Source organism: Vespula pensylvanica, chromosome 1 (genome assembly GCF_014466175.1).
Source record: "Vespula pensylvanica isolate Volc-1 chromosome 1, ASM1446617v1, whole genome shotgun sequence".
NCBI classification, from domain to species: Eukaryota; Metazoa; Arthropoda; class Insecta; order Hymenoptera; family Vespidae; genus Vespula; species Vespula pensylvanica.
In genome coordinates this window covers 4,845,460-4,869,683 of record NC_057685.1, presented here as the reverse complement: position 1 = coordinate 4,869,683, position 24,224 = coordinate 4,845,460, and the positions used below count along the sequence as shown (strand labels likewise).

Here is a 24,224-nt window from a genome sequence, read left to right as displayed (position 1 = left end):
TCTTCCTTTCTTTCTTTCCATCTTTCTTTCTTTCTTTTTTTCTTTCTTTCTTCACACAGTAGGATACAATCATCTGCCTTTGGCACTTTGAATCACTTTGTCCGTTTTTATATTAAATAAAAAAATACATTATTATATAAATTATCCTACTTATAATAATAAGGAAATCGTGATTCACGATACAATATTGAGCATGAAGCCTTATGTAAAATCATTGATATATCACTATGAGATTATATCTTATATTTTTTTAACAATGAATTATATTTAGAATCGACGTTCACGACCTCTTTCTGTTTCTTCACTTTTGATTTCCTTCTTTGCATCGCGTATCATTTGGGTTCTCACTCATGCTTACGCACTTTGATATACTTATATATAACGCGTATATGTGTACATATATTTATATTATGCTACATTAATTTATATCAATAGAGGATCAAAAATATGTTACCGTGATCTTTCAAACGTACTCATTAAAATAAATTTGTCATTTCAATATTTTGTGTGCGTGTGTGTGTGTATGTGGCTATATATATATATATATATATATATATATATATATATGTATTTATGCATAGATATGTATATATCATTAGATAGAATTCTCCTATATGACGACCCCTACGTACGAATTAGATATATCAAGCGATAGAAACCAAAAACTATTTGGTTCGTTTAGATTACTGAAGAATAGATAATATATGCTTCAATTGGAAAAATATTATGATTAAAAATTGATGTCCAAATCAAAGTATGTAATACTTAAGGAATCTCATCTCTATATATATCAGTAACTGTTTTGTACGCCTCAAACTTAAGTACGAGAGGAATATTTGCAAGTTACTGTCATTATGCGATGAAGAACTTGTTGCTTATACATGTACCATAGGAAGATATAAGATCGCAAAAAAAAAATAATGCAGGGAACAGGTAAAAAGAGGCGCATCTCGCAGGTGCATCTTCCAGGTCACGCTGCAACATTTGCATCAACAGCATGCAACGTGACTATCACATTTGTTGTTTCATATTTTTTTTCTTTGTGCTTTCTTTTCTTTCTTTTCTTGTCTGTTCATTCGCGTCTCTCTCTCTCTCTCTCTCTCTCTCTCAGACTTTTTCAACTTTCTCATTTTCAATCGAAACAACGGAGTTCACCGCACTGACTGAGTTTTTATTTTCTCCATCCGTTTCACTCTTCACTAAACTGGAATTTGACGCATCGACATGCGATTCCGCGTGCATCGGCAAAATTCCTGCATTAGCGTCCTCGATAGCTTTTCTCAACTACAAAAAAAAAAAAAAAAAAAAAGGACAAATATAATACCATTTATTTCAATGACTCTTAAACTATTAATCATTTATGTCTCGTTTATGACAAACCTCTTTTAATGCCACTACTCCGACCAACCTTCCAATGGCTGTCACATAAGCATGGTTTACACCAACCATGCTAAAAAGACTATGGACTTTTAGCAAAGATGTCCTTTCTACAAGCTGGAACGGTGCAGGATCGATGTGACATCTGGAAAAGTCTACTTCAAGAGCCATCTCACTTTCTTCCCATCTTTTTTGATCCTCAGCTGACATATCAATTACTCTCTCCCTCGGCTGAACAAGAATTATACGTAATAATAAAAGTCTATTGAAATAATATAACTTGTCAATTTCTCGTATACTTGCCAATTGTACTTTTTTCGACGTAGCTGGACTAGAAGAAAGCATAGGTTGATGTGCCTGAGCATCTATACAATCTTGACTTTCACGTCTGGTAGCAGTACCCATTTCTGGATCTGGATCAACATCTTGCAGAGTTGCTGATTTTCGAAAAATCGCTTCAAAGGCTAGACGTATTCTGTAGAGTAAAATAACTTTTAATAATGATAAATTGACGTTCTTGAAATAATAAAGGAAAGAAAGGATAACATCGATTCACCTGCTTTCTGCTCCAGTAACCGTTGTATATGGTGTAACAGCTGGGCTGACTAGTGGACTAAATCCTTTCAAAGTAAAGGAATTGGTTTTCTTTAAAATAGATTTCTTTGGTTGAGTTCCGAAGACCGGTGAATGATACGTATGCTAAAATAAACAATGAATTATTCATGCGTAAATAATGAATATATTTTGCCTAAAATACACTGATCGGATATGGTTTGACGTCAGGTTAACATGACTTACATGATCCGGCCCACCACCATTATTTGTCGACATCGTTAGATCATTAACACTTTGCCTTTGCATTTTAAGAATGTCTGGAGCTGGGATGACCTCGAATCTGGAAGGTCTTCTTGTTTTTTCTTGTTCTCTCAATTGACGTTCCATCTCTTCTCTTGCTCTTTCCTCTGCTTCTTTGTGCCATTTTTGTGCGACCTAACGTGCGACATAAAGTATAAAAAATTGTACAAAGTGTAAAAGCAATCTTGGAACGTACAAATAAAAAAGCGTCATACTTGTAATCTCCTTTCACGTCCAATATGTTTTTCTATTAATTTGATCAATTCTAGCCTTTGAATTGAACCCAATAATATCATTGATTCTGGATTATCTACCAGTGGAAAGCCACGAAGTTTGCGATTCTCCTTAAGTATCTCTTTGAGTCTTTGATAAGTGATGCCGTGCCAAATGTATTTCACGTCACGTACCATGAAGTCTTCGACGTAAACGTTGTACATACCTGAGTATCGTCATATATTATTTTTAAAGTTTCTTAGATAGAAACGTGTTAATTGAAGAAATTAATTGAAGCTATAATGTTACCTTTCCAATGAATCCAAAGAGAATGCTTTATGAGACAATTGTATGAATTATGAGTATGATCAAGAAGGATATAGAAAGAGGACAATATGGAACGAAAGAAATAAAAGTACATAGAAAGACATACCTGAACTCGATGGTAGAAGATCCGGTAGATAAGGTAACTTTTTGATAAGTATAATGCTATCGTATATGCTTGGTTGTAAAAGTGCGGCGATCGCATTACTGATCAAGACTGCTATCATTATCGGTACTATATGAGTGATTTGTCCTGTCATTTCAAAAATGATAACGCTTACGGATATGGTATGTGTTACGGCACCAGAAAAGGCAGCTGCTCCTACAGTAGCATAACCACCTAAATAAATGACATAAATTTCATGCTTGATTTATCTATTGTTTATTTATTATTTATAGATCAAATATAACACGTAGGTGATATTAGTTAACACATAATATATATCTGTCGATTCTATATACCTGGTATGATGGGAGTGATAATTCCACCATATCGAACACCATGTGGAAACCAAAGGGCCATAGCCTCGCCAACGGTTCTTCCAAGTGCTGCACCGATTTTGAAAACCGGGATGAAAATGCCAGACGGTACAGGCACCGTCGAACTTATGATGGAAAAGATGAACTGGAATCGAATCCCACTCTTTCTATTGACTGCATTCATAATATTCCCTTATATGCGAGCTCTCTCAAAGAACGATCAAAGTTATAATACGCGTTACTGTCGTTTACTTACAGTGAAGAGAACGTAGCTTAGGAGACCGGTGAAAACGTCGGTGTATGGGGTCGACCAATGCTTGACTATGTTGTTTTCTTCGACGCCCAAGTTATCCTTCGTCCAAGTGAAATTTGTGAAAAGTCCAAATACTTGATCGTGAGTGTTCAAATCACCGGCCATGAACTGACCTAATCCCAATGGGAAGGATACCGATGATACCAGAAGGGATACGATGCCAGGATATAAAAAGCGACTAGAAAAAATTCAATCGAAGAAGGGATTATCGAATCTCTGGAAAAGATTTTTTATAAAATTTCAAACAATATTCAAAGCCGAATCTTACTTTTTCTGAAGGAAACTGTTCATGCTCTTATTCTTTCTCATAAATATAACGTATTGTCGATGCAACCATACATAAAATGCACCACTCAAACCGCTTCCGACACCAATAAGAGCGAACACAAAAAGTTCGTAAGGATCGAATGGGAAGTCCATGGTGAAGTTAGTGACGAACATGGCCGTGATAGTTTCTTCTCTTTGAAACCATATAGCCAGGAGTCGAAACATCGTGGCACCACAAACGGCAGCGAAGAAACCACGCCAATAATTCCGTACTGCGAAATAGACTGTGGTGACCTCGATGCTGAAGAGGACACCTCCGATGGGTGCCGCGAAACATGATGCGACACCAACCGCACAGGCTGCAGCCAACATTTCACAGTTTCTGCTTTCATTTTCATAAATGCCTTGGAAACTGGTGACCAATTTCGATAGGAGAGTCGCAACGATACTGGCGATGTGAACGAATGGACCTTCCTTACCCAATGGTAAACCTGAGCCCAACGTGGCTGTTAAACCGATCACCTGTTCATAAGCAAACGATAAGCAATCGATCCGTTACAATTTGTCCTTGATCTTAAACCAATTTCGAAAATGCTGACCTTTGCTATAAGAGTCCGGAAAGTTAAATACTCCTTCAAGGCTACACCTCTTAAGATCGTCTTCATTTCTGGTATACCGGAGCCTATACTCTGGGGTGCCACGATATGTACAAAACCAGCGCTGAATAAAATCAGACAAACGGGCAATGAGACCCAAGCGAGATACTGGAGAGCAGGATGAGACGTCAGATCTTGATAGAGCCATATTCTAGCTGGGGAAATAAACAAACAGATTATTGCGAATACTTAGGTATATATAAAAACGGGTATAATTTTTAAGTATTCCTTTACATGGATATTACATATTAGATATAATTGGACTGACCGTTGTTGCACATTGAAATCCCACGATCCATGGCATAACTTATGAGTGCCATGATAACACCCAAAAGTGCCAGAAATACCCAATCTTCGCCCAATCTAGCTCCGGTGTGTTTCCAAGCGAAGGCAAGCAAGGCCAAGAGTTTTCTACACAATGGACCTCTTCGAGATTTTCGAAGATCCTCGGCCCTCGTCTTGTCGTACTTCTTTCTTGCCTTATCATGATACTTGAGTCTTCTTGCCTCTTCTTTTGCGTACTCACCAAGGTCCTTCGTATAGCGACCATACATCTGTATAGAAATCGAACGAATATCGAATTGAGATATATTGTAATATATTTTCCTCTTCACATGCAAATTATAACCGAGAAAATGCTGAAAGGATAACAAAATGCTATGAAGCTTTTGTACTCATTATTATAAAAAATAAAGAAAGTAAAAAAAGAAACTAACTTCCAATCATATTTGTTTCTAAGAGCACGAGCATTTTGATAGATATTTCAATCATTTTTCAACATGCACTATTTACTCTATTTATATTTTTTGCTAAGAAGAAAATATAAATATCAGTAAAAAAGAAGAGAATTATTATCATCGATCGACAAAACGAAATGATTGCGTTCCGTTGCGAATTTGGCACGAGTCGACAATTTTCATCCGTATACCTACTCGACCTCGATCTACCAAAAATTTTTTGATCTAACAAATTTTTATCTAATCCGTTGACATCTGCCGATCGATTGAGATCTTGATCTATACAAACAACAAATATTTATCAAACCCATTTTACTCATCGATTGAGAGATGTCGATCATCGTCTACGATACGATCACTTTTTTCTCACCCATTTGCATTTTTACCACTTCCAAATTGATCATAGAAAAAAAATATTAAATAACGATCGAATAAGTAACGAGTATAAATTTTAAACAAACTTATTACGGGATTAGAATAAAATTTTCTATTAAATTTGTCGATGTTGCGAATTGGAACGTTTTGCACACGTAAGAAACTGTTGTGTCTCAAGCAAATGATAGGACGTATTCGACTATTACACATTTATACGATCAATGATCCCATAGAGAGGTTTCCCGATTATCTATTCCAAAATTGGACGAACGGTGAGATAACAATGAGCGATATGTAATTTTAAGCGATATATTATCGTTTATCCTATGTTAAACATATAACCTATCATTTATGATAAGAAACATCGTTATCGTTTAAAAATTTGTGCGGCTCATTACAGATGACGATCAAAATATATTTGAGCTTATGTTTAATACAAATTACGAAACTTTGATTGATGATGATAATGACGTCGATGATCATGATCATGATGATGATGATGATGATGATGATGATGATGGTAATAGTAAAGATGATGATAACGATGACGACAACTGGAATGGATGATGCAAAGGACATTTAAAATTAGACGCACTCACAGCGAAAAATTAGTCATCCAAACAGATGGAGGATATAATAAATCATCATTAAATATTGGATTGTATAAACGAAGTTGTATATAAACATATATACATACATACATACGTACATGCATACACACACACACACACACACACACACACACACACAAGACGAAATATACACCTATGTATAAGACAAGAAAATGTGGAAGAAAATAAAAAAATAAAATAGTATCTAAAATATGAAATTTATTGTTAGAATGATATTAGATAAGTATGAAATTTCTAAGAGTAAGCAACAAGCTTACACTCACAATGTAGTCATCATTACAGACAAAGTATGCTCTGTTAAGAAGAACGGCCGGCATGAAAGCTGATGATGATATTCTCTCAAGAGATTTAAAAAGATGAAACGACGTTGATCAATTAAAATCGTCAAGTCACCGACGACGAACTTTTCCAATTTTCCAACTTTTGCTTGATACTTTTCGTCGATAAATCGCACATCCTTTTTTTCCTTTCTCTTTTTCAACCGATCAATCGTTTTCGTTATCAAAACGTTTGATATATCCGATGGTTGGCTCTTAAAAAAATCTTTTGTAAATAGATATAATAGATAGATAAGAAAACGATTATATTGAGAGACAACACCTCCGATACGTATCTCGGCGAAGAATGTTCCTTCAAATTTGGCAAGTCAGTTAAATCAGTTTGTTATTTTTGGCAGACTCGAGTGATTCTCCGTAGGTTTAGCGGCCTATCCTTATTGTTCCTTGCTCTTGGCAATCACGGCAGAATGAGAAAGAGAGAGAAAGAGAGAAACAGAAAGAGAGAGAGAGAGAGAGAGAGAGAGAGAGAGAGAGAGAGAAAGAGATAGGGATAGAAAGATATAGACGGATAAATGACACATAACACATAAAGTCGCACTACGATGATAATCCTAAAGAATGCATGTTCTCTTTGTTTGTTTCCTCCCCCCGTTAAAATGTCTCCTTCTCTTTGTAGATCTTCACTATAAATTTTGTTCTTAATGTTCTTCATCGATCATTATTATTAAATAAAATTAAGGCTGGTCTCTTAATCGATTCCGCAAATCCTTGCCGATTCCTTATCAATAATCTTCCTTTTTCGTAAACGGTGATCATCTCCTTCGAGAAAACTTTCCTTCTCCTTTTCTTTCTTCAATGCACAAAAATATTTTGTATTTTCTTTTATTTTATTTGTTCTCTCTTGTTCTGTACTTTCTCCTTTATGAGAAAACAAAATTTACCGTCCACGCTTATTTGCATGCGAAGGAAAACTGCGGACGACGACGACGACGACGTTTTCTTCATCGGACCTCCGCTACCAAGATATTTGTTGAAAATTGGCAACGCGCTCGAAATTCTTATTTTTAGCGATTCCTATAATGTGCAACGTTAAAGGGCGTATCCCTATTGTTTATAATAATTTTATTGTCTTTCAATTGTTTCTGCCAATAATCATCAATTCGTATCCTTTCCTTTCTCTTGTCCTTTTTCATTTTCCTTTTTTCTTTTCTTCGTTTCCTATTTTTTCTTTCATTTCCTTTTCATCACATTGCATTGCATTTTCAATTGGGTAGCTAAAACGGTCTATCTGTAGGTTGCCTAACATTCTAATAAACATCTATATATCTTTCTATCTACCTATCTATCCGTCTATCTATTTGTCTCTTGTTTACCGCTACGATTTACACATCCTACTAATTTGTTGTCAGCCATTTTTAATGTTTATATCATATTTATAGACTCTTATTTACTATATATAGATATATATATATAGTATGATGATGAAAAGAATACAAATTGTTTAATTAATCGGCTAAAAAAATTCTTCAAAAGAAAAGAGCTGCATTTATTAATAAAAGTAATCATTTATACTACATATAATATAATGATCGTAAAATTGATGAAAATAATTTAATTGATCACTCAAAAAGAATTGTTGAAAAAGAGAAGGGCTACAGTTTATGAATCTATGCATATACGGAATCATAGAATTTTCGATAACACCTAACATCAAGCGTCGGCGTTGTCCTACTGGGCAATCGGCCTCTAATCCAATTTTAGTAATTAGGCCTAACCGATTAGCGATACAAGTCATTGGCGCGTTCACGCGAATAAAGTTCCATTAAGATGTAATGGAACCCTGGCGTCCTCTTTTCTCGAAAACCTACAGAAATAAATTTCGAGGTAACGTCCTTCCCCTTCCCTTCTCCTCCCTTCGAATCATATTCTACGGAGTGTCGCCTATAGATGTTATATAACTTATACCAAATTTTTAGGAAACTTATCATATATTTAGTGATCATTGTCACCTCTCAAGAAATGAAGATAAATCTGAAAAGGAATTTCAAATTAATCTAATATCGATTTTTAACCCTCTATGACGTCATGTAACTACGAAGTCACGCACACATCTATTCGTATTTTGAAAAATTTTTTTTTGTCAGAAAATTTATCGTTAGTTTATTTTCGAAGGTTAATTTTGCTGAGTATACATTTTTTATATAATATTTTCATATAATATATTTATAATAGCTTAACAAATATTGTGTATTTTTATAAAACGTTTGCTAACAGTAAGTACGAGTTATGTGGTGTGCATTAATAAATATTGGAAAGAATTTTATACGTTAACCTGCAAAGTATGAATTAATCATAATATATTGTTAAGGTATAAATATAATAAGATTTCAACGATCGGAATTATACCATATGTTTTAGATTATATAATTTATTAAACATAACAAAAATTGATTTATAGAGTTAAGCTAATAAAAAGAAAGCTAAGCTCATGCGAATATATCACAATGCATATACACATACAACGATTTATTGTATTTTCTTATCCTAAATGAAATGATATTTTTTATACTGGTCACGCATGCCCCATAAGCTTGCAAAATCTTTTGAAATTTATTAGAAAGATCAGACAGTGCATCAAGCACCGCACGTGCGCGCGCGCCTACAATGCGTTAAAGTTGCAAGGTCGATGATATTCTCTCGACAAGGTTGACTAGTCTGCAAACTCTAACTGCGCTCCAAACTTTACGATCGTAGACAAAATTTATTCGTTTAGTTCGAAAGACCCCATATAGTTAATTAACTCTCTATAACTTAATTTTGTTCCTCTTTTGTGCCCAACAAAAATTATATTACATGAAATTTATAATATAATTTATGTATTAATGTCATTATATCTGATAATGTAGTTAGCAAATTTTTAGATAAAATAAATTTCATAAAATATTTAACTAAACAAAAGATCATTCTATGTGAAATTTATAATATAAATTTTTTCATATTAATATAATTATACTTAGTACAGTTAGTCAGACATTATAAAATAAAATAAATAAAATAATATAGTTAGTTAATAAAAAATTATATAATATAAAATAAATGTAGTATAATCATAATTGATATAATTAACAAATATTAATTTTCTGGATATGAATTACTTATAATATAATAATTTTGTAACGAATGGATTAAATAAAATTTTTTAAATCAAAGTTACAAGATATTATAGAGAGTTAAAAGAACCGATTTCATAATATATTTTGTATAAATAAAAAAAAAAAAAAATCCAATCAAATTGAATCAAAAAGAAATAAAAAGAAAAGAGAAAGAAAGAGATAGAAAAAGATAGAGAAATGAATCTAACGCAATTCGAGCTTGTAATCCAAACGTGTCGTCCACCAAGATTGTTTCACGCGAATCACGCGGTGCATCTAAAATCGAGTCACGTGACAACATACGTATATCTCGCGGTACGTTTATTTCAAATGCAGCCTCGTTCACTTGGCGATCGTTCAAAGGTCGTGCCACTTTGACCATCGTGCCGCTTGTCGCTTTATGGACCGTGGAAAATCTCCTGGACCAATCATAATTCATCATCCTTATTCCAAATTTTAACCATTGTCCAATCTCGGATTAAAAATATTTTTTATTGTTGTTTTTTATCTGTATATATATATATATTTATAATAATACTAATAATATATATAATAATATAATATGTATATATAATTTTAATATTTATCAATTGTTTTTATCGAACATTCGTACGAATTATTTTTAATATTTCGAATAATTTTCATCATTATTGGCAAACTTCGTGGGAAGAGAAAAAAATTTGTTTAATTTTGGTACAAACAAAAGACATCAAAGAAATCGATCAACAGATTTATGTAAAAATCATAAAAATGTATAAAGAAAAAATAAGAAAGAAATGAGCATTGTTCTCGTTGGCAAGCAAAGATCGCTCGTCTGCGATTCGTCTAGCGGCAACAACTACGATTTAATTATAAAACAGACGCGTTCATTGGCATCGTTCGTTTGCATCCTCCCCCAAGGAAGTCATCTAATGTCTAACGAAACAAAATCACAGTCTAGAAATTTCTTTAAGGAAAAAAGAGAAGATCGGAAAGAGCAATTTTTCCTCGTAATTTCCAATTTCTTTTTTTTTTTTTTTCATATTCCACGATTTTGCTACGAAGGAAAAAACTTTCCTTCATAAATTTGTCTAAAGCAAATATTATTACATTCGTTGTGCTTTTTCGAACATTCCTTCATGCTGGCAATGAGTTTTGTGAGAAACAGATAAATTATGTCTTACAATCGTATTTATATAGTCGAAGGGATCGAAATCCTGTTGCTCCTCTTCAGGAGTTGGTAGAGGACACGGGTAGAAGGCTTGTGAAGGTCTGATAAAAAGATTTTTTTCAAAATTTTGAAAAAAATTACAAGAGGAGGAAATACACGAAAAAAAAAAGAAAAAAAAAAGAAAACGTTTAGATAGATTCTTTACGAATGGAAGATTCAATGTTTCATAGATAAATCTATATAAATAAAAGGTTCAACGTTTTATAGATAATTTACCAATTGAAAATTCAATATTTTACAGATTATGGAATATCAATATTTTACAGATATAATCTACAAATATGAAATACAATATTTTACAAATAATGTATTATAACGAAACGATGTTTTATAGATAATTTACGAATGGAAAATTTCATCCATTAATCAAACATTTTTTACCGACGTTATCCCATGCAAAATAAAATTAAACGATTGATCTCTACCTATGCGGCCTATTTCGCCGATTTTCCTTCAACTTGGCCATCAGTCTCGTAAATTCCTCCCACTCTTTGTCAACCTCTTCCTCATTGCCCTCCGGATGATGATGATGCAGGCTCTCCTCCAAGAGTTCCTTCTTCGTTGTTTGATTCGCCATATTGTTAATCGGTCTATTACGATTTCGATTTCGTTTCAATCGAAACTTAGGTAACGGCTTTAGCGCATTATAATCTATCATTGAAAAAATTCGATTGTGAAGTCTCACATTTTAGAGAAATTTAAGAGAAAATAGTAAAAAAAGAAAGAAAGAAAGAAAGAGAGAGAGAGAGAGAGAGAGAGAGAGAGAGAGAGAGGGAGGGAGAATGAATATATAATTTTTGAATCCAATATTTGATCTATGCATTCTTTCGACAAATCCATAAAGATTTAAAACAAAGTCCACAACAATTGTAAAAGCTAATTATGCAACATAGATATCAGTAAAAAAAATCGCTTAGTAGCTTATCGAAAGAATTAATTTTTTTTCCAACGACATGACAGATACGATTCACTCTCACGAAAGGAATAACGATCGGCATCCGGTCGGAGAACGATTCGGACGTGTGATCGGAGCTAGCACGTAGGAAGAGAACCTTGCAAAAGTCACGCGAGAATAAGCGACTATATCTCTATATTTTTTCATTTTTTACTTTTCCCTTTCTTTATTTTATTTCATTCTTATTCAAAATATTTTTGTCTCTTTCTCACACTTATTTCTTTATTTTCTTCCTCTCTCTCTCTCTCTCTATCTATATATCTCTATCTCTATCTCTCTCCCTTTCTCTTTCACAATTGTTATGAGGATCACACTTTTTTCGTTTCAGATGAAAACCACTTGTCGACATGATAAAAAGATAGAGATAGAAAGAGAATGATTGAGAGAGAAAGAGAGGGAGGAGGAATGGAAGGAGAGAGACAGAGAGAGAGAGAGAGAGAGAGGAGAAGGGAAAGAAAGAGAAAAGAGAGAGAGAGAGAGAGAGAGAAAGAATGATAGATAATGAGAGAATGAGAATGAGAGAAAGAAAAAGAAAGAAAGTAATGGCAAACCGTTCAGAGATCGGCCTCACGGCGGACGATCTAACGCGAAGCGTCAGTGAGTCACACACTGACGACGAGAAGAGAGAGAACGAGAGAAGGACCTAGGCTGCTCCAATTTACGAACTCATCAGCCTCACTCTACCATCCCCGTCGTCGTCGTCGTCGTCTTCGTACAACTCGTAGCATACAGATATATACACATATACAGACACACACACTATATATCTAGACATACCACTATATGTGCAAATAATTTCCCCTACTACAGCCAATTCAAATTATCCATTGTGTTAGCGAACACCTCTGTGATCTTATCGCGGAAGAGAATTGATTTATATGAGAAAAAAATCGTTGAAAAATTTTAAACAATTTTTTTTCTTCTTCCTTTTCTCTCTCTTTTTTAGATCCATCTTCAATAACGATATCTCACGTAAATATACGCGATCGAAATATTCGAAAATATCGTTCCCCATATTTTTCGTTTATAATAATTTTCACGATCAAATGATGGAATTAATCAAGAAGATAATTATTGATCCTACTTTTCTTTTTTACAATTGTTTTTTGTTATTTCTTAATATATAGATATCTACTTTTGTTAAGCAGTATTCTTTTATCTCTTCCGGCGATTACCTCAAGAAATTGGCGGTCGTTAAGTGACCTGCCGTGGACTCATTAACTTGACCGAGGGTCGCCATATAGTAACCAGCTTGTGACTATATGATGAATCTTTTTCTATAGTGGTTTAATAGGTCGAACGGTGCTTCGTTCAACGGTGTTCGATGATGAACAAGTTTTACGCTGATGAGTTTTTTAACGTTGATTGAAAAAAAAAAAAGATAATAATAATATATTGGTATATGGTATATATTTATCGAGCATAAAATATATATATTGTATTATCGTTTGGTGTACATATGGTTTCTAGTGCCGACTGTACGAAAGCCATGCATGCGGCAATTGAACACTTCCCGAGAGGCCGAGGGCTCTCGTAGGATGTTGCCTTCAAAGTCACCGGTTATCATATCGTTTGAAATTAACGCGTAATGCGATGAGTGTCCGTCTTAAATGGGCCCAGTCCTCTCGAGCACGTGCGTATACCAAGAGATCACTTTGCCGAGATCATTCCGCACTAATCGATCTCTCTCTCCAATTTTCTTCACATTTCTCAAAGATAAATTCATAAATATATATCTTCCTTTAACCATTTAACCGTATAAGTTTACTTCGAAATTTCCTTGGATTAGATTTATGGATATTTTATTTTGTTTACGAGATATTAATCGTGTGTAATTATTGAGTTGATTCTGAGCGAAAAATTTAATGAATTTATGAATGAACTTTAATAGTTATGCAAAATGATAGAATTAGGAATTTTTATTATAAGATATTGTATTTATTGAGTCGTTCTTTAAATAATATTTTAGATAACGAATTTATTATATCGTATATATATAATAAATTTATGAATCATACTAATAGTTATACAAAATGTTCAAGATAAAAATTTTCGTTATAAAATATCATATTCATTGATACTATTCGTAAATAAATGCTTCCTTATTCATAACGGCACTTTTATTATATTTATGAATCGATTTAGTATTATGAAATATCACTTATTACGTTTACATCACTAAATTTCGATGAAAATTCCAATTATGTGTTTACGAAAATATTTTTTTTTCGGAATAATCGAAAAATCTAAATTCACGTATGTGTACATACCTCCAACTATGTAAAATCGCTAAACCCGATGGCAAGAAGCTCGCGAGTTGGATCGGAGGATCACGGTTGGCCGATTAAAAAACAACTGATTGCGAAGAAGCAAATTGCTTCTTCTAACGAACTGGTAAGAAACTCCGGGTAGAGTTATTGTTAGTCGCGCGGGGCCGTTATGAGTTATAAATTTACTTATTTGAGTTTGTCGACTTGTGTTTCTACATGGAGCAAGCAAAAAGGTGTTAAGATAGCGTTGCTTGAGATAATGCATACGAAAAAGGTTACCGACAACGCAAATTTTCAAAATTTACATCCCGCACGTCGGATAACAACAAAGAGAAAAGAACAATTGGGGTGGGAGTTGGTGGATTAGAATTTTGATTAGAATTTATCGCCTTTGTTTAGAATCATTTTTTACGAACAATATACTTAAGAATCACTCCGAATGAGCGTCAACAATATTTCTCCTTATTTTTCTTCCTCTTTCATCTTAATAAATCGATTTCTCGCAAAATTCTAACTTTCCCATAAAAATGTTTTTTAGAAAAATAACAATGTTTCCTTGATCTCCAGAGTTTAACGATGTTACAACGATGACGTGCGTCTGAAGAAGATACGTACATACATATATGACTCACTACTTATTGTTGAAATGACGCTTTTTATGAACACACACGGTAGTGTCATATGAATCAACGATCGACGTTTACAAAGATGCTATAAATTATTGAAAGAAAACAAATGGAACAATTTTTATTATTATTAACTAATACGTTACTTGCGAGACTTACATACGAACGAATAAAAGACCAAGAATCGGTCCCATGAGTTCCATGACCCTACACCACCGATGTATTAGACCACTGAATTAGTTAATGTCAGTCACATGGAGCGGCAATGAATTAGTACCCCGGCTCGAATGCGTCAACAGTGTATGCAATCGCATTTTGGATAGGATCGTTTGTTCAATTACTGTGTCTTCCTTCCTGTTTAGCTTGACGACGATGATGCACCCTGCTGTGATTTGTACGTCTCAGAATATTTATTATCCTACCATGTATCTTGTCCCTTTGTATTTCGTTGACAATTAACAACAGACTTATGAGGCTCGTAAAATTCATATACATATTTCATACATAGATTTGAAAAAATCATATATATGTGTGTGTGTGTGTGTGTGTGTGTGTGTGTGTGTGTGTATATTCTTTTTTTTCTTTTTTCTCTCAAATTTATGTTTTAAGAACTTAAATTAACTACATTCTGATTATACGGAACTAATATCGCAACGATAAAAATTTTGCATCTTTTGATCTAATGAATTTCAATAAAAATAGATACAATCAATATATGTAAATCTCTAGTGTTAAATAACAAATTTGTTTATATTATATTATCTGTTTATATTAAAGTAACATTAATGAAATTATACATTCGAATATGATAAATAAGGAGGCAGCATAAAATGTTTAAAAATTTATATATACGAGACCTTCCTATTATCATCCTATCTCTTTCGCTCTCTCTCTCTCTCTCTAAAAAAAGAAAAAATATGATATGTAGGAAGCACGTCTTCGCCGGGTGGTCGATAATATGCCAACAAACAAAGCTTGTCGATAACTTTTCGACCTCGTGCACGCGCCTATTCGTATACATATGTATGTATACCTACTCTCTTAGAGTAGATATTATTTAAAGAAAAACATCTGGTTCTGTCTTGTTCTTACTCATTAATTTATTCTTCGCCTCTCTCTCTCTCTCTCTCTCTCTCTCTCTCTCTCTCTCTCTCTCTCTCTCTCTCTCTCTCTCTCTCTCTCTCTCTCTCTCTCTCTCTCTCTCTATCTATCTATCTATCTATCTATCTATCTATCTATCTATCTATCTATCTATCTATTTCTATCTTTCTCTATTTCCAACAATTTAAATGAAATTATCTATACGTTGAAAAGTGTCTTTCCGTAAATCCTTATTCGCGTCACCGCAGACATTTAGTAAAGTGTTCTTAAATTAACGAAGCTACATATACGATGTCTAATAGATTCACACTTATAAATAACAGCGGATAAAAGAAAAAGACCTCTTTTTTTCTTCTCAAACAATGAACAAGTGTGACCGGATAAATGAGAAATACGTAGAACGAGTAAAGTGACACTAATTTTCTGCTTTTCTTTGCTATAACTATAGAACATATTCTGTCACACATGTTTTACGTTTTGATTTACAATACCGAACAAAGTTGACGGTAGACGAGAATGAAACTATTATTTTCTTTTCATGCTTTGTTTTCTATTCTAAAGACAACGATCATAGAAGAGCAATTTCAATTCATCGTTTAACAAAGTGGATATATCTCAATGTTGTTTTTTGTATCTACACAAAAGTTATATAATGTGAATGTTATAATAGTATTATTTATAACGGTATAATTATACTATACTAAATATACTATATAATATATTATATTAGCATAAATAAAATATTTAACACTTAGTATAGAAAATATAATGTAATTGTAATATTCTAAAATTATATTATATATACTATATTAAAATATTATATAATTTTTTATTGTAGTATATTACAATATTATTATAATATAACATATATATATATATATATATATATATATAATATAATTTACTCTATACCAAAATGTACTAGCATAATTAAAACATAAAAAACATGAAATATCTTAGAACATGACGTAAGAATTGACTTTGCGAGAACGTAATGAAATAAACATAGGATAAAATTTTCATCTTTCCCAATATTTTTTCTTTTTCTTCTTCTTCTTCTTCTTCTTTTGCTTTCATTTGCGATCCTTTCTCCAAGGCAATGTAGAAAGTGCGAAATTCCAAAGCGCTTCTTGAACGTGACACATACAGATACAAGCTAATCTACTCCATGTCGTCATTCCATGGAATAGAATATAAATTGCTCAGTATTCACCCATGAACTTTTGCTCAGTTAGAGATTTAGTCAGTAATAACACCTATATATATATATACACACACACACATTTATACATACATACATACACGTATTTTATATATATATATATATATATATATACCTATACAGAGAGAAATTCAAAGACGATCCATCGATGTTTAATTTCAATGATTAGGTTACCGAAACATGCTTGTGCGAAATGATAGCAAGAAATCGTCCGAGACGTCGTGTCTGGGAGTCTCCAAGACGATAACCTTGTTTACCAGTCTCTGATGGAACTTGAAAATATTCTGAGATAGATTGTCGTGTCTTTCTCTCTCTCTCTCTCTTTTTCACTCTCTTTGTGATTTCGAATTCCCTAGATACACCAGTTTATTATGTTCTTAATTATAAAAAAAAAGAATCTCCATTGTATTTTTTTTCTAATCTTTTTTTAGTTTTAATAATATTTAACGTATACGTATAAAATATTTCTTGATATATATAATAATTGTATTATAATAATAAATATATTATATAATATAATTATATAGTCTTTAAGTAATATACTAGATAATAGAATTATATCAAGTCCTTTAAATATTATTAATTATAATATACCTACCAAATATAATTATACTAAATAGTTAGCATAAAATAATACTTGTATATAAATTATATATATAAGTTATATTTTGTTACTGTTGAAAATAAATCTTAGAAATTACAGACGATTAATCTCTTTTTTTATTTCGTCTACTTTATTGTCTAAATAAAAGAAAAAATATAATTTTCAACGCTCGTTACAAATGTATTGTGTAATTATGTAACGAGCTAAGTTTGCCACGAAATGCGAGATATCATTAAAAAAATGTCGAACGTGAAACAAGCTAAGATGCAGGTATATTTCTTTGATATTCGCGTGCCGATTGCTGGACTAATAAAGAATGAAAGTAAATCGCGGATGAAATCGCGGACGAGTCGATAATCAAGGTCACATAGTAGTTGCGCGATCACCGTCATCATCGACCACTGTCGATCGAACCCGTGATCATGATCGTGATCGTGATCGTGATCGTGATCGCGATCGCAATCGTGATACTACATGATCGTTATCGTGACCATGACCAAACCGCAAATTTCTTATGTCATCGTACATTAAAACCTAATTTTTTCATGAAATCATTGGATCGTTACACGCAATAATTGTTTATCCGGAAGATAAACAAGATAAACACCATTCGTGCAAAAACCCGTAGAAATAAAAGCGTGAAAACTGTCATCACGATTTCTTTCGTAACCCTAATCGACTTATCGTGTTCATTTTACGATAGATAATTGAAATTAAAATCAAACAAATGGATGTACATATATATATATATATATATATATATATATATATATATTCGAATAAATGACAAAATAAACAAATTTTTATTATTCAAACAAAAATATATAGATATATTGTAAATGGTTATAAAAATATATTAAAGATATAAACATAATGTTTGTTTTGTATAAAAGAATGATTAAGTTGTTCATAGAGTAAACAGTTTAGTTATTGGTTAATTCATAACGATTGACCGTAACCCCATCAATTTTAAATAATAAAAATGTTGGACTTATTTCAAAAGAATACGATCAATTGTCATGCTATAACAAATTACTGGTTTTTAGAGGTACAATTTATTATTCGATGATGAGGATTACAATTCAAAAAATTGTATATGAAACGGTATCATTGATAAAAATTGCATATAATAAAAAATATCTCTTTCGAATAATCGAATATCATGATTTTTTTTTTTTTTTGTAAATTAAGAATAATGGTATTAAACAACGATTAAAAATTTGTAATTATGAGAAAATGCTTTGTAATACATTTTGAAGTCTTCCAATCTAATTGGACATTTTCGGTATAAATTTCATCGGTGAGACGTCCATTTTTTCAGCAAATTTAGCAGAATCTTTTATTTGATTCGGATGATACGTTATTCCACCTTCTTTGTCGACTTTCGCCATGTTAGATCTCTCTATATCACCAGCTACAATAACAGGTAATTTACCCGACTTTGGAAGTTCCCGAAGTTGACAGAGAAGAACTGATAATCTCTCTTTAGAACCACAAGAAACAGCTTCAGGGTCGATAGCCATGAAACAATGTCCTAGATTAGCAATCTTGTCACTTTTCTTCCAAGAACGAATGTTAGGTCCAAAGTCGCTACCAGAAAGAATACCACAAAGAATTTCGACCATGGTGGCAAGTCCGAAACCCTTATAACCCGATAATTTTTCTTCACCGCCCAAAGGCATCAACAGAGTCGCATTGAAGGCATCAGTAGCGTTTGTTGTGACTTTACCTTCACTATCGAGGGCCCAGCTAGAAGGTATAGACTCATTTTTTCTCATAGCCAATTCGATTTTCCCTAGTGCCACAGAGGTGGTCGCTATGTCCAAAAGAAATTCATCGCCATTTTCCGCAGGCATGCCTAAGGATAAAGGATTTGTTCCCAAGGCAGCTTTCTTGCTACGTGTTGGTGCCATTAAAGGGCTCGTATTAGTACAATTGAAACCTATCAGATTTTCTTTCATAGCCATTGATGTGTAATAACCACAGATACCATAATGATTCGATCCTCGTGCTGATACCATACCGATTCCATATTCCTTAGCTTTTTTTATCGCTAATTCCATACAATACTGGCCGATTACCTGACCCAACCCATTTTGTCCATCGACCAAAGCTACCGCCTGTAAAAAAATTTTGTCGACCTTATAAGAAGATTACAAGGAGATTTACCTTTTTCAGTTTTTCTTCTTTTCACAAATGGTTTCCATGCTTTCAGAGTCTTTAAATTTAACAAACAATTTTCTAATATATATAAATAAAATATAAAAATAATATTTGATGAAATAAATATTTTATACAATGTTATACATAGAGAGAAAAAGAGAAAAATCTCGAATGTTTACTTTCGACACGAATTACGATATTTGATCGTCGACTCGTTAATGATGTTGCCGATGACGCAAGAATGTTAACACATGCTAGCTCGTTTATTATGCACAAAGCACAGCGTATACAAGAGGCAGGCACGCTCGAACATTAATTAGATGTAGTAGAAGGAATATAGATTTAAGGTTTGCGAGTCGGCAACGAATCTTATTGTAGTGAGACAGATGACGTTCTCTCTCTCTCTCTCTCTCTCTCACACTACTGTAAAAAGAAAGAGAGAGAGAAAATCTCTTTAAAAGTAAGAAGCATCTTACCTTATCATTTCTCTCTCGTCGCTTGTTAATATAATACGTTAACGTTGATTGCCATGCATTTGGATTTATGTAAAAATGTACATCTATGTTAATAGATTATTAATGGCAATAATCGAAAGATCATAATGAAAATAATTATTTCTTGATTATATTGTACGATATAATGCAAATATTCGTATGTACAAAACGTAAATATTATTTTTGGGAAAAAAAAAGAGTGATGCAAACAAGCTATGAAAAAGAAGAAAGAAAAAACAAAGCAAGAAAACAACAACAATAACGTTTGATAACTTTAAAAGCAGGAATTCCACTATTTCGTAATAAAAATTTTGGCGAACCTTAAAGTCTTTTACGATACATGGTTTGGCAAGAGGATCGATGTTTTTATTTTGAATGTCTGTCACATACATCTGCAGTCTGTTCATACCATGACTGAAGTGACCACGATAATCAGAGGTCATTAAATGATACGCTACGATGTAAGCGTCTTCCTTGAGTGTTCCTACCTTGCACATACATTGCTGAATAAATCTGACTACCTCTTCCTTTGGTACAACCATTTCACTCTTATCGCAACTGGACGTCATATTTCTTGCGGCAAAAACAATATCTACAATGTCTTCTTTTTTTCTCGGAATTTGTAATATCTTGTGCCGCATTCGTGATACACAACAAGCTCTAATAAACGAGCTACCACGATTACTGATGATCATTTTTCTTCTTTTTCTTTTTTCCGCTTCTTTTCTTGTTTTTTCTATCCCTACCTTTCGGGTCAACTTTCTCTCGTTCGAATGAATTCAAGATAAAATATTAAAATTCTTCGACTTTCGAACTTTACTCTTCTCACTTTAACGTATTTACCGACTAAATAAATTTACTTTTCAAAGCAGTATGTTCGTCGAAAAAGAAAAGAGAAAATTAAATTCGTAAGCTGCGTTAATATCGGTCGGTCCATACGACCCACTCAGTGAGTTTTTTATTTGAGATCCCAGGTTATCGTCTGAGTCTTATCAAAATGCTACAACAAACAACACAACAAATTTTATCTCCCAAAAAAAGAAAAAATATATGCCAATTTAAACACACAAAATATTTTTTGGCAGACTAATTTATTTATTCGGTTGCATTAATTCTATTAACTTTTATTCTTATTTTTTTTCCCTTTCTTCCTTTTTGTTTATCTTTATATTATTAATAGCCCTCCATAAGTTCAATGTCGACTGATCTTACGATCATATCACTATGATATGTAAAATTTGAATTTGCCGCTTTTCTTGCTTTCTACGTCGAATAACACATTAAAATTACGTAACTTGTCGCTCAAATTTTAACTGATACTTTCAATATGTTTTCGAAACACACCAATTTTTATCTTCTCGATCTCTCTACCTTCTTGGAGAGTCTTCGAAAGTATTTAAATGTGTCACAAATTACGCGAAATACGACGAAAACAATAAAACGATAAGATCAATCTATCGTATACGAATTATTGTTGTGTAATCTTGACATGACGCGTTTCAACACGACGTTTATTTTTTTGTTGTGTCAACAGTGTCGCTTGAAATGTTCTGTTGGACAGCCTGGGTGATGACGTCCAAGCGGGCGCCATGTTCAAAATTAATTCGGCTACTCAACTCAATTTCAAAATTCATGTATACGAATTAAACACGATATATATTTTTTATTGATGTATATTTCTTTTCTTTCTTTCTTATTTCCATTTTTCCTATATTTTGTTGCATAATAACGATCATCCATATTACAAATGACATAATCGACCACGTAGACCAGGAAAATCCTTGAACGTTCGCACACGCGTCAATACACATACATCCACACACTCACACGCGCTCGCACGTACACCCACATACACATATATATATGATATTTAAGTATGTAGTGAATAGAAAAAAGAGAAAAAAAGGAGTTTACATGGATTAGATGGCTTTTCTATACCGTTATCTTGCATGCATGTATCTTACAGAACAGATCGGTTTTACCGATATAACGATTAAACTATATCATGTGACGATCTAAAACAACGAATTTTACGAATTTTTGTTAAATTTCTGTAAAAGAAGAAATCAATGATTTCTTATAGAAAAGATATTGAAATTATTTATAAACTTTATTATTTTCTTCATATCAAAAAAAAAGAAAATAAAATTTCTATAAACTTTATCATAGATTTTTCAAAAATCATCATCAACAAAGATCATTATTGAATTCGATTTAATAACATAATAATTAATTATTATTGTAATTAATTAAATCTCATAACGTTTAAAATTTATATACTGTAAATTATAATTTTATACAATTTAATATCTCATAAATTTATATACTTAGATTTCATAATCTGAAATAATAGAAATGGTCAAAAAAGAAGAAGAAAAATTGCAAGAAAATGAAATATATGAAGAAAATTACAAGAAAATGAATAATATATACATACATGTGTATGTGTGTGTGGCAATGGTAACGTTTGAATACATTAAAGCTAGCGAATAAATATTTGCATATCTTCTTACGGTCTATGGTGTCGTATATACGTATATACGTACATGTACATGTAAAAGTTAAAAACACCTTTTCGATCCATCACTTCGATCAACTCGAATAGATGTCGATAAGCATAAATTATTTGTGTAATAGATTCTATCGGTACACATATATAGATACATACATTCATACATACATACATAGATACATACATACATATATAATATATATTACACATGTATGTATATATATATGTGTGTGTGTATAACGTTTCCTCATTGACGAGAAAATGAGAGGCAAATTATGATCGAGTTAATTCAATAAACTATATAAATAAAAACGAATAAGAATCAATATCATTGTTTCTTTTTTTAAAATTCTTCATTTAAGTAAATAGTGAATTAAATGGAATAAACGTAATGGAATGAATTTTCATCGTTTTTTCTTTTTACTTTTTCTTTTCTTCCTTTCTTTGTTTCTTCCTATTATAATTCCAAGTTTCGTATCAGCAACGATCTCGTAGTCTCTCTCTTTCTCCTTCTCTTTCTCCTTCTCCCTCTTTTTCTCTTTCTCTCTCTCTCTCTCTCTCTCTCTCTCTCTCTCTCTCTCTCTCCTGTTTCTTCTCCCTCCCCTTCTCTTTCTCTCTCCCTGCTTCTCTCTCTTTATTCTCTCTCTTTGTCTCCTTCTCTTTTTTTCTCGACCTCGATTCTCATTATCATCAAGACATTTTCTGTAATATCACTAGCGAATACTCTGCCGATCTACCACAAATGGGGAACGTCTTATCGCAATTCTCGATAAGCAACGAATCTGTCGTTTTTTTTTTTTCTTCTGATATATCTTATATACGTCTATATATTTACAACATATATAATGTATACTAATACATTATATATAACACTATACTTTTATAAATATATATATATATATATATATTTATATTAATTCTAAGAATGAATCGGTTATATCTATAAAAATAAAAATGAAAAAAATCAATAAGTAAATTAGATAAATAAATAAATAAATTAGTTGATTAAATAAGACAGTTCAGGAAGTCAAAGTACAGAAAAACAAACGGGACAATGTTTCTGCGTGCAAGTATGCGAGTATCATTTCTTCTATGATCGAAATCCTTCGACTGATGTGATAATTTGATTAGTTAACAAACTCGATAGTACGATTTCTACGTTCATATATCACATTCTTATGAATATCTATATATATCTACATATAACATATATATATATATAAAATCTATATATAAAATCTATATATATATATCTATATAATAATATATAATACAATATGTACAATATATATACATACAAACATATACATATTTTTTATATGCAAAGAGGAATGACGCAATCATTCTCACGATACGCAATTCGATCGAATCATGTTGATTATATGTCTACATATTTCAAAAAGATCAT

At 32.3% G+C, this 24,224-nt stretch overlaps 2 protein-coding genes across 15 annotated transcripts in view; both read right to left on the bottom strand.

The window, feature by feature from the left end:
* Window positions 1–24,224, bottom strand: part of LOC122627915 (chloride channel protein 2) — a 42,424-nt gene that overhangs the window by 15,909 nt on the left and 2,291 nt on the right. For 5 of the 14 annotated variants that reach the window (XM_043809607.1, XM_043809598.1, XM_043809569.1 and 2 more), the window contains exons 1-15: window positions 12,376–12,532; window positions 11,295–11,520; window positions 10,823–10,910; window positions 4,754–5,039; window positions 4,429–4,640; window positions 3,831–4,351; window positions 3,506–3,740; window positions 3,232–3,394; window positions 2,879–3,109; window positions 2,448–2,671; window positions 2,176–2,367; window positions 1,934–2,076; window positions 1,681–1,852; window positions 1,381–1,608; window positions 1,081–1,284 (exon numbers count right to left, since the gene is read on the bottom strand). In XM_043809607.1, the coding sequence (XP_043665542.1) occupies window positions 1,108–1,284; window positions 1,381–1,608; window positions 1,681–1,852; window positions 1,934–2,076; window positions 2,176–2,367; window positions 2,448–2,671; window positions 2,879–3,109; window positions 3,232–3,394; window positions 3,506–3,740; window positions 3,831–4,351; window positions 4,429–4,640; window positions 4,754–5,039; window positions 10,823–10,910; window positions 11,295–11,446 (3,024 nt within the window). In that variant the 5' untranslated portion in view covers window positions 11,447–11,520; window positions 12,376–12,532 and the 3' untranslated portion in view covers window positions 1,081–1,107. The other 9 variants (XM_043809578.1, XM_043809551.1, XM_043809659.1 and 6 more) reach the window with 9 other exon arrangements.
* LOC122627992 (uncharacterized oxidoreductase YjmC-like) lies at window positions 18,448–21,297 on the bottom strand. The gene is made up of 2 exons (XM_043809745.1): window positions 20,625–21,297; window positions 18,448–19,767 (listed from the first exon to the last, which is right to left on the bottom strand). Exons 1-2 carry the CDS (start codon window positions 20,997–20,999, stop codon window positions 18,916–18,918), a joined length of 1,227 nt encoding a protein of 408 aa, XP_043665680.1. The 5' UTR covers window positions 21,000–21,297; the 3' UTR covers window positions 18,448–18,915.

Coding starts and splice junctions, on each gene's coding strand:
- LOC122627992 (XM_043809745.1), bottom strand. CDS start 20,999: ATGATCATCAGTAATCGTGGTAGCTCGTTTATTAGAGCTTGTTGTGTA. Junction 19,768..20,624: donor GTATCGTAAAAGACTTTAAG/GTTCGCCAAAAT, acceptor ATTTTTTTACAG/GCGGTAGCTTTGGTCGATGG.